This window comes from Urtica dioica, chromosome 6, assembly GCF_054948205.1.
Source record: "Urtica dioica subsp. dioica isolate 48M chromosome 6, U.dioica_male_clone48M_v1_H2, whole genome shotgun sequence".
In the NCBI taxonomy this organism is placed as follows: Eukaryota; Viridiplantae; Streptophyta; class Magnoliopsida; order Rosales; family Urticaceae; genus Urtica; species Urtica dioica.
Window position 1 is genome coordinate 28,550,241 of NC_142761.1, and position 16,564 is coordinate 28,566,804.

Sequence of the window (16,564 nt, forward strand, 5' to 3'; positions counted from 1 at the left end):
AGTTTGAAACCTTAGGATTTTCTCTTTCCCACTACCTCTTATTTTTATAGAAATTTAGAAAAAATTTATTGAAAATAAAATATTAAATCTATGATAATACTCCATTTGTTAATAATGATCCCTTAGATCTTAAACCGAATTCATACTTTCTCTCTTATCCCTTAGACCGCAATTTAGGAAATCAATTAATACCTAATTTACTCCTAATATAAAGAAACTAATTAATGAGAATTCAAGGGAATGTTTCCGTTGGAGTAGGCGCCCATAATCAAGGCCTTGGAATATTCAAATTTAATTTTACAATGGCCCTAAGCCTATTCAAAATTTCTATAAATTAATTACTTGTCCATCAATAATAAATTAATTCAACTAAAAATGCTTAAAATCGTCAAAAACTATTTTATGAATAAAAAATTTGTTGCTAATCATTATAGTTGTGAGATTATAACTAAACTATATTATTACTAGAGATTTTATATTCATCTTTATCAGATCCGAATTAGGACTACGTACGGACCTACTAACGTAAGTTCCTACAAATTCAAGTATAAAATCAAAAGCTCTTTCTCTTGTCGAGTCGATTCATCAATCCCGATGTCACTCCACAAAATAAATCAATGATGAACTCTTCTCAACACTAGAATTGTATCTTACTTGATATTGGAGTGTCTATTCTTATAATTACTTCATGACTTTAAACCTATTATTATACCCTTCTTAATACATATAAGATGTAAGAACCATTGATTCCGGTTGATGTGAGAAATTACACCAAAGCAGTCACGACAATTTTATGATTGGAAATGGGTCGATTTAGATTTGTAGATGGACCTTAATTCTCCGTGGCAAGACCAAATTGAAACTCTTGACAAATGGGGAAAATAAATAAGGACAAAAAGCAGAATATAAAATAGCTCCGAATTGCAAGGGACACATCGTGTGTCAGTTGAGACTCACTACTGCGTCTTGGAACACCTGTCGTTCACTACTACAAATTAACATATTGGGTGCGGAAAGGTATTAGGTGCGACATGTCGCACCTAATAGTCGCACCTAAGCCCATATTAGGTGCGACATGTCGCATCGGATACTCATCCGGATGACTACAAATTTCGCTAATGTTTAGTGTTATTCGGTGCGACACTGTCACACCGAATATGAAATTGCCGCACCTAAAACCTTTAGGTGCGACAACTGTCACACCTAATACCTTTAGTGCGACAAATCTCGCACCCAATGGTTTTTAAATTTAAAGTTTTCGCCGAATCCCTCCGAAATTTTGATTTCATGTTGGGTGCGACAATGTCGCACCGAATAGTCCTTGGGGTTTTGTCACGCCCCGGGAAAGATGAGGCGTGATTAGAATATAAAAAGAAAAACTAATAAACTTTACAAAACTAACCCACGGTGCATACTCAGTTATTTACTTTACAAGTCCAAAGATAAAAGAAAGAAAACGGAAATATAAAACCAACCTTCGACACTTGATAGTCTATCCAGCGAAAACCATCAAACTCTCGACCACACTTTATCCCGAGGTCTTCCTAACCCTTCTCCTTCTCACATCCTGATTATAAGAAAAATTTGAGGAAATAGGGGTGAGCCTGAGGCTCAGTAGGTGCTATAGTAATGGTTTGATTTTTAAAAAGATTTTCGAAAATAATACTTACCGTATAATAATAATATTCTTGTCACGTGTAAATCACCATACACGTACAAGTATACCTTGCAGAAATATAAATTGCAGAAATGTAAATGACATAAATTTAAATTGTGTCTCTAGATACTTCTAAACGTGTACTATCTCCTGAGCCGCCTGCCAACTTAACCCGTGGCAGTCCTCTGATCAGAATGGTGCACTCTCCACACCCTTATATATATACGATTGCACTATCCGCTTCATATATATACGTTCCCGGCTCTATCAGGATATACAAAACATTTTATTTCGCAAATACGGGATATATGTATAATATCGAAAATATTCTCAACTTCATGATCAGATATCCTGAGATGAAGTTCCGCCACATTTTCTAAGAACGGTTTAGGTTTCGTGGCACGTTCACAATCATTTTCATTTCGAAAATAATATATACTTGAGGCCAAACCATAAAATCAGGAGAGAAGGGTTATAATAACCTACCTCGAGAGTAAGCGTCTATGTCGCTCTTCCACGAGACGTTCGCTCGTCCTGTGAACCCGAACATTCACTAAAACCGAGAATCCAGACGTTCACTTACTCCGTGAACACTCTAAACGATTTTCAGTCTCGAGTCCTATCACGATAAATCAAACCGATCCTGAATCAGAATCCTGCGAGTAATCTATAATACTCAAACTCTAACGTACGATTTACAAATCGTAGAACCCAAAGACATATCCACTATAAGGAATCCAAGTTCTCAGAACAAAACTTCAAACGATACGAGAAAATGTAAACTCGAACGAAAAACTTGTTGTCAATGGTGCCCACAAGAAGAGTTGTAGTCTTTATTTTGAACATTTGATGTAATAAAGTCTCATGAAGACTCTTGCTTGTAATTGCCTATTCATTCATTAATAAAGTTGAAACGTTCATTCAATCTTCCTTGTCTGAAGCTTTATGATAAAACCATAGTCTTTTAGTCCATAAACAAACTTAACAACTTACGAAGAGACAAATGTAGATTTGCATGAACAAACTCTTCGTAGTTTGCTTAAAACGATATATTCGCAATCTTAGGGTCAAAGGACTATTGACCTCAGTATGATTGTTAGAAGAATCTATGATGTCTGGTTATGAGGCATTGAGAGTTAGGAACTCTATAGTTCTTCTAGGTATCTTCCGAAGGTACTGAATTGACCAGTGCACTTCTAGAGACAAGATAAGAACAAACCATTTAACCTCTTATGTCTCGAAGTCACTATGTATGAATTGCATCATGCTTACCTTAATCCTGAAATGAGACATGCCATTTCACACCTTAGTACTCTCATTTGAGAAAGTCAAAGTTCGGACTCACTATGTGATTCCGAACAAGGCCTATTGGTGAAGTACTAAGTTGTGAGTCTGTCATGAGTAACTTTGTGAAGTTCTCATAGATATGGAATTCATGTACAAGATTGCTGAAATGCAATGTATGTCACCTCATGCTTTGTTCCTTGGAGTGTGAATAAATGAACTGGCCAGTGTCCAAATTGAGTCCTGACTCTTTTGGATGAAACAATGTGACTTGTTAGCTCCTCGTCAATACATTGTTTCTAACTTATTCACAAGCGACAAAGGAGTTGAGGAAATAACAGCTAGAAGGGTAAAATGGTAATTTAGTAAATCCCGACTAGCTGATGACATTCATGAAGGGTAAACATAGATAATATTCAGTGGATCCGCTCATCATAATTAGGTCGAATTCTTGAGTAGAAAATAAATTCATTTGAACCGAGAGATTTTCAGTGTCAGCTCTTTAGTGGAGTCAGTTGGCATTAAGCTAAACTTGGAAAAGGTTTGTGAACTTTTGAGTCCAAGTGTTTAGCTAAAGCTTTGTTCATTTGGGTCCATGAGGTCACTGTCACGAATCACATCGATAGGAATAGTTAAACTGGAAGCTAAGCCAAAACAAGAACGAAAATAGTTAAAAGGGTATTTTTGTCTTTTGAGACAAAGGATGAAATGAATGTCAATAAATTTTTTGACAAGGTCATTTTGTGACATGTTTCACTCGGCCATGACTTGATCATTGGGCCTTGTGAATTAATTTCATTTCATAAGAATTTTATTGAAAATTCTTATTGGGCCTTTTTCATGTTGTCATGAACAAATGGAAAAGCTTCTAGAAGCCTTTTCTAGAAGGCCTTGGGCGCCCAACATACCCAACCAAGAGAGAATATTTTGTGCATAAATGTATCAAGATACTTGCCAAAAGAAAAAGAGGAAACAAATTTGCATAAGGATGCTATATGGAATTCGGCCAAGAGAGAGACAAGGCAAGCCTTGAACAAAATAGGAAACAAATCAAGGCTTCTAGAAGCCCTAGCTTGGCCGAGTATCTCAAAGGGAAAAAGGAGGAAATTGCTCATGAATATGTGATATTCTATAGAAGAGGAAACTACCTTATTGAAGGTGAGACCTCTCCTATAAATAGGAGCCTCATTTCCTCACAATTCATTCATCCAAGTTTAAGAGATTTGAGAGACTCTCTCTCTAGAACTTTGGCCGAAAATCCTCTCTCTCTCTCTCTAGTTTATTTTCGATTATTTCTTGTCTTGGCACCTAGGTCCTCACTCGACCTAGTGTTTAGCTCTGCGACTTCGAGACTCGTTCTCAAGTCGTAGTGTTTAAAAGTGCCCACTCACTGATTCCTTCTTTTCGAGTGATTTAGTGATAGAAACTTTCGTGGTTGCTCGAGTTGCCGAGGAAAGAAAGAGAGACGTGCTGCGAGGGGAGACGAGCGTTGCAACTTTCCAAAAGCTTCTACAAGGTTCAAGCTTCAAGAAAGGTTAGTAACTTTAATAGCTCATATTAGTTTTTATTTACATGCATATGCTCTTGTCTAGGTTAGTAAAAACTAGTTTTACTTAAAAAGAAAATTTTTAAAATTCCGCCGCTTAACGAAGCGTTAAACTTTTTCTTAAACCCTAGATCGATTCCAACAAAACTACGATCAATCTCAAAACAGAGAAATAATCCCAATAAGCAAGCCTCGTTCTTCTCTTTTCCGAATTCCAAAGGAAATATCAATTCTTATTATTACTAAGCTCGAGTAACCGAGAAATCAAACGTTAAATCACAATCGAGTCTTAACTCTTAAAATCCTTAAACGAGCTTAATAATAATAACGAATAATCTACTATTTTTTTCTCTTTCCAACTTGCATCGAAACCGACTTTCAAACAAATAAAACGTACTAACGTACTAACTCAAACCGATTCGTACAAAATAACTTTAACTCTGTAAATTACAACATAATAAATAAATAACTCGCTAATCCTAAACGGATGCTTCGCGAGCCTCCGAGCCAAAACCGAAACGCCGTATCCACTCGACGTTCTCCCGGTATACAAACCTAAAACTCAACTCAGATAAACAATAATCCATAACATTCATTCTCATTCTCGAATCATTAACTACCCAAAATCATAATATCAGATCAACATCACACGGCCACAACTCACGGCCAAACCACGTCACGTCCAAAAATCCAAAGAAAATTCCAATCAATCCATCTCAAATTCATAACTTTAAGCAATAAACATTACCAACCGAGTCTAATCAATATCCAAAACCAGTTAATTTCCCGAAATCACTCAAGAAACTCAAAAATCCCAAATTCACTTTCAAACCCTAGATTCCAAAAATTCATTCGGGTTTGATTTCTTTTACCTTGTTTTCGGGAGATTCAATCTTCCTCGGTGTGTGTCCTTCTTTCCCGGCGTTCGTTTCCCGGTCGGCGGCCACGGCGGCTCGCGGCGGTGATTCTTCTCGGCTAAGGCGCGCGGATCCACGGAGAGCGCGAGTCATCAACTTCTCGCCGGTCTCTTCTTCTTCGTCCATCTCCGCCGCCCACCTCGCCGGAGACTCTTTCTCTCTTCCGCGATTTCGTTCTCTCTCGCGCGAACTCTACGCGTTTTTTTTCTTTCCTGCATTTCTTGCTGCTCTGCGTTTGTTTTATCTTTGCTTCACTCTTATCTCTTGAAAATGACAATGCCGACTTAACAAAGAGATAAGGCTGAATAAAGTTTTTTTCCAAAATTGCTACTAAACCCTTCCTTTGTTTGTAACTTTTAATTTCCTCCACAAAAGAATATTTCCTTTCTTTAAATGTTGCAAATGAATTCCTTAATCTCAAAACTTAATACTTAGATCCCGAATCGATGGAAACAAACTTTAGAAAATTAATTACATAATTTTCTATCCATAAACTCTTTCGATATTTTATTTCCATTAACCACTGATTTGCGTCCATTCAAAATTCTAATTTGCAACATTTTTATCTTTTAAATTTCGAGATGTTACAGCTCTCCCCTCCTTAGAGGAATTTCATCCCGAAATTTAAGATCTAACTGGTTACATGGAATAAGTACAGATATTTTTCCATCATATCACTCTCCAACTCCCAAGTCACTTCTTCGCTTCCGTGATGTGTCCACAAAACATTCACCAACGGAATCTCACGGTTACGAAGATTCTTCATCTTTCTATCGACAATCTGGGTTGGAACTTCATCGTAAGTGACATTCTCTTGAATCGGTACATCTTCAAGTTGAACGATAGCTGTAGGATCGGGTTCGCTCTTACGAAGCATTGACACGTGAAAAACATCGTGCACAAACGCTAACTCTGGGGGTAGAGCAAGTCGATAAGCCACAAGACCTACTCGTGCAGTAATCTGGAAAGGTCCTACGTATCGAGGAGACAATTTCCCTTTCCTTCCAAAATAGGAAATACCTTTACGTGGAGATACCTTTAAGAGCACATAGTCTCTTACTTCAAATTCGAGTGGTCTTCGTCTTTTATCAGCATAGCTCTTTTGTCGACTTTGAGCTGTCTTCAGTCGCTGCTGAATGATCGCGATCTTCTCATTAGTTTCTTCAATAATCGTAGCTCCTGTCTGAACACGTTCTGCTGGTTCAATCCAACACACAGGAGATCTACACGGTCTTCCATACAGAGCTTCAAATGGGGCCATGCCTATGCTGGACTGAAAACTGTTATTGTATGCAAATTCAGCAAACGAGAGATTGTCTTTCCATTTGTTACCAAAATCCAAAGCACATGCCCTCAACATGTCTTCCATGATTTGAATAACTCTCTCAGATTGCCCGTCTGTCTGAGGATGAAAAGCAGTACTGAAGTTCAGTGTCGTTCCCATGGCTTCCTGGAAACTTCTCCAGTAATGAGCAGTGAATCGTGTATCACGATCTGAAGTAATGCTCAGAGGAACACCGTGATATTTCACCACGTTTTCTAGATATACTTCAGCTAGTTTCCTCTTGGAGTACGTTACCTTGATGGGAATGAAATGTGCAGACTTTGTGAGTCGATCCACGATTACCCAAATCGTATCAAAACCTTCCTGTGACTTCGGTAGGTTTGTGAGAAAATCCATGGTTATCTCTTCCCATTTCCATTCTGGTATGGGCAACAGTTGCAACATTCCTCCTGGCTTCTGTCGCTCAGCTTTTACTTTGAGACAATTCTGACAACTCCTGACATAGTCAAGGACGTCTCTTTTCATGTTGCGCCACCAGAACTGTTTCTTCAGATTCTGGTACATCTTATTGGCTCCAGAATGAATGGCGTAACAAGACTTATGAGTTTCTTCCATAATCGCTTTCTTGATCTCGTCTACTTGTGGAACAACTAAACGATTCTTGAAATACAAGCTTCCATCCCCTCGAACATTCCAATGCTCTAGCGTTTCACCATTCTGCAATCTTGTCAGAACACCTAGAAGATGTTTATCTTGCTACTGATTCTCTTTAACTTGCCGGACCATGTACGGTGGATCTACCAGATTATAAATCACCGCTGAATCACGACTCTCGAAGAGCTTAAGATCGTAATCCCCAATTACCATTTCTCTTTTCCAATCCAGCAATGCTAGTGCTGCTAGAACACCTGCACCTTCCCTACTCAGTGCATCGGCTACCACGTTAGCCTTGCCCGGATGATACTCGAGAGTGAAATCGTAATCCTCCATGTACTCAATCCATCGACGTTGTCTCAAGTTCAGATCTCGCTGAGTGAAGAGATATTTCAAACTTTTATGATCAGAAAAGATTTGAAATCTTACACCGTAAAGGTAGCATCTCCATATCTTCAACGCAAAGATGATGGCTGCTAACTCCAGATCATGAGTTGGGTAGTTCTTCTCATGAGGCTTCAGTTGACAAGAACCATAAGCGATTACGTGTCCATTTTGCATCAAAACGCATCCCAAACCTTATGTAAACCAAAAATCACACTTCTCCTTCTTGGCATATAACTGATGCTCCCGAAGGGTCTATAAAACGATTCTAAGATGCTCATGTTCTTGCGCATCCTTTGAGTAAATCAAAATATCATCAATGAAAACAATGAAGAACTTATCCAAGAATGGTCAAAAAAACCCGATTCATCATGTCCATAAAAGCTACAGGAGCGCTCGTTAATCCAAAAGGCATTACCAGGAACTCAAAATGACCATAACGAGTCCTGAAAGCCGTCTTGAGAATATCCTCTTCACGAACCTTCAGCTGATGATACCCAGATCTTAGATCTATCTTGGAAAAGAATCGAGATCCTCCCAGTTGGTCTAACAACTCATTAATCCTGGGCAATGAGTACTTATTCTTGATCGTTACTGCATTCAGCTTTCTGTACTCGATGTACAACCTTAAACTCTTATCAGGCCTCTTCGCAACAATACAGTTGCTTCCCATGATGACGTGCTATTCCAAATGTATTCCTTGCTTGTCAACTCGTCAATCATGGCAAGGAATCGAGGATAAGATCAATACATAACTCTATCTCCCGATCAGGCGGCAGATTAGTTAACTCTTCTGAAAAACGTTGGAAAATTCATCCACCACAACAGAAATAACAAATCATGTATTAGCGTCTTCTACGTCGACTTCTGATGCCGAAAGAAGTGCATATCATGAAAAGTTTCTTCGTCCTCCAACGTAAGACTTCATGGTACAATTCTGCATCCCCTTGACCTTCCTGATAAGGAACTATCTCCCTAGATTCCATACGTAGCGTAACTCCTTGCCAATGGAAATCTAGCTGAACTCTATACTATGACAACCAAGCTATGTCAAAACATTACCTTTCACGTGCATCGTATTTTCCCGATTCAACCAACATTTCTAGGCCATATCCTAGAAGACTTTCCATGTCCAGCTCATCATTGTTCATACGCTTGGCTATCTTTAAACAAAAGCCTCAAAGCCATCCTCAAACCTTATGCACTTCATGTGCTTCGTTTCGATACTGAGAGTGCAAAACGCACCCTATCGTAGCCTTGTCCCTTATTGAGACGCTATCATCTTCCTTTATCAAGGTCCACCAACTTTCATCCAGAAAGCATTGTACGTATAACAATCCCTCTATTTGTTCCTACGTCATGAGCATCGTACGTTTTCGTGAACAGTCCTTACGTTAAACTAGCACGAGCTTCGTGCTTAGTTACCATGAACTCTACGCTATACTCTAGCAGAGTTTTGACTATATCCAACTGCATTACGATATTTCTGAATCCAAAAACCTGTAACTCGCAGAACCATATATCCTTAAATATGTGAATGTAGAAGTCCTAAAACTCTCAAATACATCGACTTCTAGATGTAATAGCACGTGCTTTATTCCGAACACGTGTCGTCACCTCCTGAAAACGATTCATTACTCAGCCATACACAAGAGGCTCGACTGGACATAATAATCCTTATAGCAAAGGAACATTCGAAGGACTCGCATCCGGCGATCTTCTAAAACGACTATCGATGGACTATAAGTGTAAAGTAAACCGAGTATGCATTCCCTAGAGATTCTTAACCTAGAGCTCTGATACCACCCTGTCACGCCCCGGGAAAGATGAGGCGTGATTAGAATATAAAAAGAAAAACTAATAAACTTTACAAAACTAACCCACGGTGCATACTCAGTTATTTACTTTACAAGTCCAAAGATAAAAGAAAGAAAACGGAAATATAAAACCAACCTTCGACACTTGATAGTCTATCCAGCGAAAACCATCAAACTCTCGACCACACTTTATCCCGAGGTCTTCCTAACCCTTCTCCTTCTCACATCCTGATTATAAGAAAAATTTGAGGAAATAGGGGTGAGCCTGAGGCTCAGTAAGTGCTATAGTAATGGTTTGATTTTTAAAAAGATTTTCGAAAATAATACTTACCGTATAATAATAATATTCTTGTCACGTGTAAATCACCATACACGTACAAGTATACCTTGCAGAAATGTAAATTGCAGAAATGTAAATGACATAAATTTAAATTGTGTCTCTAGATACTTCTAAACGTGTACTATCTCCTGAGCCGCCTGCCAACTTAACCCGTGGCAGTCCTCTGATCAGAATGGTGCACTCTCCACACCCTTATATATATACGATTGCACTATCCGCTTCATATATATACGTTCCCGGCTCTATCAGGATATACAAAACATTTTATTTCGCAAATACGGGATATATGTATAATATCGAAAATATTCTCAACTTCATGATCAGATATCCTGAGATGAAGTTCCGCCACATTTTCTAAGAACGGTTTAGGTTTCTTGGCACGTTCACAATCATTTTCATTTCGAAAATAATATATACTTGAGGCCAAACCATAAAATCAGGAGAGAAGGGTTATAATAACCTACCTCGAGAGTAAGCGTCTATGTCGCTCTTCCACGAGACGTTCGCTCGTCCTGTGAACCCGAACATTCACTAAAACCGAGAATCCAGACGTTCACTTACTCCGTGAACACTCTAAACGATTTTCAGTCTCGAGTCCTATCACGATAAATCAAACCGATCCTGAATCAGAATCCTGCGAGTAATCTATAATACTCAAACTCTAACGTACGATTTACAAATCGTAGAACCCAAAGACATATCCACTATAAGGAATCCAAGTTCTCAGAACAAAACTTCAAACGATACGAGAAAATGTAAACTCGAACGAAAAACTTGTTGTCAATGGTGCCCACAAGAAGAGTTGTAGTCTTTATTTTGAACATTTGATGTAATAAAGTCTCATGAAGACTCTTGCTTGTAATTGCCTATTCATTCATTAATAAAGTTGAAACGTTCATTCAATCTTCCTTGTCTGAAGCTTTATGATAAAACCATAGTCTTTTAGTCCATAAACAAACTTAACAACTTACGAAGAGACAAATGTAGATTTGCATGAACAAACTCTTCGTAGTTTGCTTAAAACGATATATTCGCAATCTTAGGGTCAAAGGACTATTGACCTCAGTATGATTGTTAGAAGAATCTATGATGTCTGGTTATGAGGCATTGAGAGTTAGGAACTCTATAGTTCTTCTAGGTATCTTCCGAAGGTACTGAATTGACCAGTGCACTTCTAGAGACAAGATAAGAACAAACCATTTAACCTCTTATGTCTCGAAGTCACTATGTATGAATTGCATCATGCTTACCTTAATCCTGAAATGAGACATGCCATTTCACACCTTAGTACTCTCATTTGAGAAAGTCAAAGTTCGGACTCACTATGTGATTCCGAACAAGGCCTATTGGTGAAGTACTAAGTTGTGAGTCTGTCATGAGTAACTTTGTGAAGTTCTCATAGATATGGAATTCATGTACAAGATTGCTGAAATGCAATGTATGTCACCTCATGCTTTGTTCCTTGGAGTGTGAATAAATGAACTGGCCAGTGTCCAAATTGAGTCCTGACTCTTTTGGATGAAACAATGTGACTTGTTAGCTCCTCGTCAATACATTGTTTCTAACTTATTCACAAGCGACAAAGGAGTTGAGGAAATAACAGCTAGAAGGGTAAAATGGTAATTTAGTAAATCCCGACTAGCTGATGACATTCATGAAGGGTAAACATAGATAATATTCAGTGGATCCGCTCATCATAATTAGGTCGAATTCTTGAGTAGAAAATAAATTCATTTGAACCGAGAGATTTTCAGTGTCAGCTCTTTAGTGGAGTCAGTTGGCATTAAGCTAAACTTGGAAAAGGTTTGTGAACTTTTGAGTCCAAGTGTTTAGCTAAAGCTTTGTTCATTTGGGTCCATGAGGTCACTGTCACGAATCACATCGATAGGAATAGTTAAACTGGAAGCTAAGCCAAAACAAGAACGAAAATAGTTAAAAGGGTATTTTTGTCTTTTGAGACAAAGGATGAAATGAATGTCAATAAATTTTTTGACAAGGTCATTTTGTGACATGTTTCACTCGGCCATGACTTGATCATTGGGCCTTGTGAATTAATTTCATTTCATAAGAATTTTATTGAAAATTCTTATTGGGCCTTTTTCATGTTGTCATGAACAAATGGAAAAGCTTCTAGAAGCCTTTTCTAGAAGGCCTTGGGCGCCCAACATACCCAACCAAGAGAGAATATTTTGTGCATAAATGTATCAAGATACTTGCCAAAAGAAAAAGAGGAAACAAATTTGCATAAGGATGCTATATGGAATTCGGCCAAGAGAGAGACAAGGCAAGCCTTGAACAAAATAGGAAACAAATCAAGGCTTCTAGAAGCCCTAGCTTGGCCGAGTATCTCAAAGGGAAAAAGGAGGAAATTGCTCATGAATATGTGATATTCTATAGAAGAGGAAACTACCTTATTGAAGGTGAGACCTCTCCTATAAATAGGAGCCTCATTTCCTCACAATTCATTCATCCAAGTTTAAGAGATTTGAGAGACTCTCTCTCTAGAACTTTGGCCGAAAATCCTCTCTCTCTCTCTCTAGTTTATTTTCGATTATTTCTTGTCTTGGTACCTAGGTCCTCACAATTCATTCATCAAACTCTAACGTACGATTTACAAATCGTAGAACCCAAAGACATATCCACTATAAGGAATCCAAGTTCTCAGAACAAAACTTCAAACGATACGAGAAAATGTAAACTCGAACGAAAAACTACGATCAATCTCAAAACAGAGAAATAATCCCAATAAGCAAGCCTCGTTCTTCTCTTTTCCGAATTCCAAAGGAAATATCAATTCTTATTATTACTAAGCTCGAGTAACCGAGAAATCAAACGTTAAATCACAATCGAGTCTTAACTCTTAAAATCCTTAAACGAGCTTAATAATAATAACGAATAATCTACTATTTTTTTCTCTTTCCAACTTGCATCGAAACCGACTTTCAAACAAATAAAACGTACTAACGTACTAACTCAAACGATTCGTACAAAATAACTTTAACTCTGTAAATTACAACATAATAAATAAATAACTCGCTAATCCTAAACGGATGCTTCGCGAGCCTCCGAGCCAAAACCGAAACGCCGTATCCACTCGATGTTCTCCCGGTTTTGTTCGTTCTCGCCTCGTCAACACTCGCGCTATAGCTCCGTCGTTTCTCGGCCACGTCCTCGCCGTCTCGACCAGCCGTTGTGGGCTCTGCGTAGCCCGCCTACGACGACCCTAGACCCTTGACAAATAAGACTCACAAACGAAAGCCAAACGATTCATCAAACCAAAATTCCTATACAAACCTGAAACTCAACTCAGATAAACAATAATCCATAACATTCATTCTCATTCTCGAATCATTAACTACCCAAAATCATAATATCAGATCAACATCACACGGCCACAACTCACGGCCAAACCACGTCACGTCCAAAAATCCAAAGAAAATTCCAATCAATCCATCTCAAATTCATAACTTTAAGCAATAAACATTACCAACCGAGTCTAATCAATATCCAAAACCAGTTAATTTCCCGAAATCACTCAAGAAACTCAAAAATCCCAAATTCACTTTCAAACCCTAGATTCCAAAAATTCATTCGGGTTTGATTTCTTTTACCTTGTTTTCGGGAGATTCAATCTTCCTCGGTGTGTGTCCTTCTTTCCCGGCGTTCGTTTCCCGGTCGGCGGCCACGGCGGCTCGCGGCGGTGATTCTTCTCGGCTAAGGCGCGCGGATCCACGGAGAGAGCGAGTCATCAACTTCTCGCCGGTCTCTTCTTCTTCGTCCATCTCCGCCGCCCACCTCGCCGGAGACTCTTTCTCTCCTCCGCGATTTCGTTCTCTCTCGCGCGAACTCTACGCGTTTTTTTTTCTTTCCTGCATTTCTTGCTGCTCTGCGTTTGTTTTATCTTTGCTTCACTCTTATCTCTTGAAAATGACAATGCCGACTTAACAAAGAGATAAGGCTGAATAAAGTTTTTTTCCAAAATTGCTACTAAACCCTTCCTTTGTTTGTAACTTTTAATTTCCTCCACAAAAGAATATTTCCTTTCTTTAAATGTTGCAAATGAATTCCTTAATCTCAAAACTTAATACTTAGATCCCGAATCGATGGAAACAAACTTTAGAAAATTAATTACATAATTTTCTATCCATAAACTCTTTCGATATTTTATTTCCATTAACCACTGATTTGCGTCCATTCAAAATTCTAATTTGCAACATTTTTATCTTTTAAATTTCGAGATGTTACAGGTTTTCAGCCCGAGCCTATTCTTCTCTTTCACTCATTCACTCCTCTCTCAATCTGAGCCTCTCTGCAACTCGACCTCGAATCGTCTCTCTCAACCTGAGCCCCCACGCCTCGTCTCTCTCAATCCGACGCTCTATCTCCGACCAAACGCCTTCCGGTACGTCCCCCCTCTCTCTCTCTCTCTCTCTCTCTCTGCCTCTCCGTCTCTCAATCTCACTCTGTCGCTCTCTCTCTCTCAGCCAACCCACTGCCCCGCTCCCTGCCGGCCGTGACCAGCCTCTCCCGTCCCGCCGCCTAGACCAGCCCCCCGCCTGCTCCGGTACGTCCCTCTCTCTCTCTCTCTCTCTCTCTCTCTCTCTCTCTCTCTCTCTCTCTCCGTCTCACCATCTCTCAATCTCACTCTGATGCAGAGACGATATGAATTTACCGCCAATTATTATAAATTTGGCAGGAAAATAGCTTGGGCATTAGGTGCGATATGTCGCACCTAAATGTATAATTATTAGGTGCGACATGTCGCACCTAATGCCTTTAGCGACGGACTTTTAGGTGCGACTTTGTCGCACCTAATGTCGCACCTAATAAACTATTAGGTGCGACTTTGGAGGTATTTGGTGCGATAATCGTCGCACCGGATAACCATTTTTGTCCTAGTGGTTGGAGACCTATTCGTATGAGAAGCGGTTATGGCTCGATCGGGCTGACGAGCTTTGCATCTCTGGGTCTTCGGGGAGCGATTATCTCGAGCTGGCATTTGAATCTTTTGACGGAAAATACATGGGCTTGGGCCCAATTTTCTTGTAATGGGCCGAATCCTTTTCTTGTTAGATGAGGATGAAATCTAACATCAAAAGTCAGTCCCATAGTTTATTCAAGATATAATAATGGATAAACTAAAGATAAAAACACATATGAGCCTGCCAGAAAACCGAACTAATTACCTTTCTAGTTAGTATTGGACTGTCGGTTATGCTACTTGTGCTGCTACCTTTGAAACAAGTGAATACGCTATAAAATATTTTTAAACCGTAGTGATTTGATCTCGAGAAGATCAAGGGGTTTCTTATGTCTATATATAAAATATTTTATTTGGTAAGATACGATTTGACATGATATGACGGCGCATTAAAGGCGAGTCTGTTGGGTTTTCGTGTCTATATATTGAAGGGACGTCTCCATCAGTCTCTCTTATTTATTCGTCTCTCCTTAGACCGAAGAAAGGTAAGTTCCAAAGTTCAAATTTTTTTTCTTTCTTGTTTTTTCTCTGTTAGGGTTTTAGGTTTTTTGGTTCTGTAGTCCAGAAGAAAGCAAGCTTTCTTTAGAAAAACCTTAGTTTAGAGCTACACTGATGGCGTCTACTTCCAGTCTAGCCAAAAAATTTAAGTCTCGACGACCCGAACATCCTCACGGGGATTTTCTTCACGAATTTCATCGTTCTTTATTTAGTAGGGCAGATCTAGACCGCATTAGATGGGGATTCCATATTTCGACCGATGTAGAGCTTTTGTTACCCGGTCATGGCGATATGGCTGAGACCGTAAAAGATGATTTTTTGTGTATCCACGAGATTTTCTTTGAGAAGTGCCGGCTTAGATTTTCAATCGCTAGGCTTCTTTTGGCATATATGGCTCAGGTGGAGGCAACTCTCCCTCAGCTTAGCCCGTCCTCTTTGAGGATCGTGTGTGGTTTGCTTTGCCTGGCCGAAGAATTGAGGGTTATGATTTTCATGAACGACCAGGTCCGCCTCATCATGACTAAGAGAAATTCATGTCACCCCGGGACTTTCTACTTCTCGTGGAAGCCCGCGATGACCATCATTCATGGGATTCCTACGAGGGATGATAGGTGGGCGGAGTGGTATTATTATGTCTGAGTTTCTGAGCTCACTGTGGGTGGCTATGCCACTATGGTCCGCTACGATTGGTCTAGGGGATTGGGTTAGGCGTTTTTTTTTTGTTTTAGTTTTGTTCGTCACCTAAGATGTGATTTTCTTCTGGCGTGGCTTCGTGGTCTTCCGTGTAGTTTCTTTAAAGACCATCGTCTCTGACGACCAGTTCGAGGAGCTCGTTAAGATGATACGGAGTGGGTCTGTGGAGTGGCAGGAATTCACGCAAGGGCGGTTTAATCGGGCTTTTCTTGGTATTGAAATTCCTGGTATGTTTTCTTGATCGATTTAACTATTTCTTGATGTATCAAGCTGGTGCAAAAAATATAAAAGTTCCTATCTTTGTATCGAGCTGTGGACGATCTGTCGTCGTGGGCTGAACTTCAAGACTAAGATCCAAGACAAGGAAGCCCGGAGCCCAGACGTCAAGACGAAGATCCAGGAAGAGCGAGAGAGAACGAAGATCGAGGAAAAAAAGGTCTAAGTGAGGAAAGAGGCGGCGGCGAGGGAAGCTGCGGCGAAGAAAGCTGCTAAATAAGAGGCCGTGCGA

General features: G+C 39.5%; 1 protein-coding gene and 1 long non-coding RNA gene across 2 annotated transcripts; one reads left to right on the forward strand and one right to left on the reverse strand.

The window, feature by feature from the left end:
• Positions 1-1,344: 1,344 nt before the first annotated feature.
• On the reverse strand, positions 1,345-6,244 carry LOC149393571 (uncharacterized). Its single transcript, XR_016299674.1, has 3 exons — positions 5,360-6,244; positions 2,144-2,276; positions 1,345-1,567 (listed from the first exon to the last, which is right to left on the reverse strand). It is a non-coding gene; the product is annotated as an uncharacterized LOC149393571 (long non-coding RNA).
• Positions 6,245-15,654: 9,410 nt separating this feature from the next.
• LOC149393572 (uncharacterized protein At3g60930, chloroplastic-like) lies at positions 15,655-16,002 on the forward strand. Its single transcript, XM_089618077.1, has one exon. The coding sequence runs from the start codon at positions 15,655-15,657 to the stop codon at positions 16,000-16,002; it is 348 nt and encodes a 115-aa protein (XP_089474203.1).
• The last annotated feature ends 562 nt before the right edge of the window (positions 16,003-16,564 follow it).

Bases quoted from the DNA above. Each gene is read 5' to 3' on its own strand.
- LOC149393572 (XM_089618077.1), top strand. From the start codon at position 15,655: ATGGCTGAGACCGTAAAAGATGATTTTTTGTGTATCCACGAGATTTTC.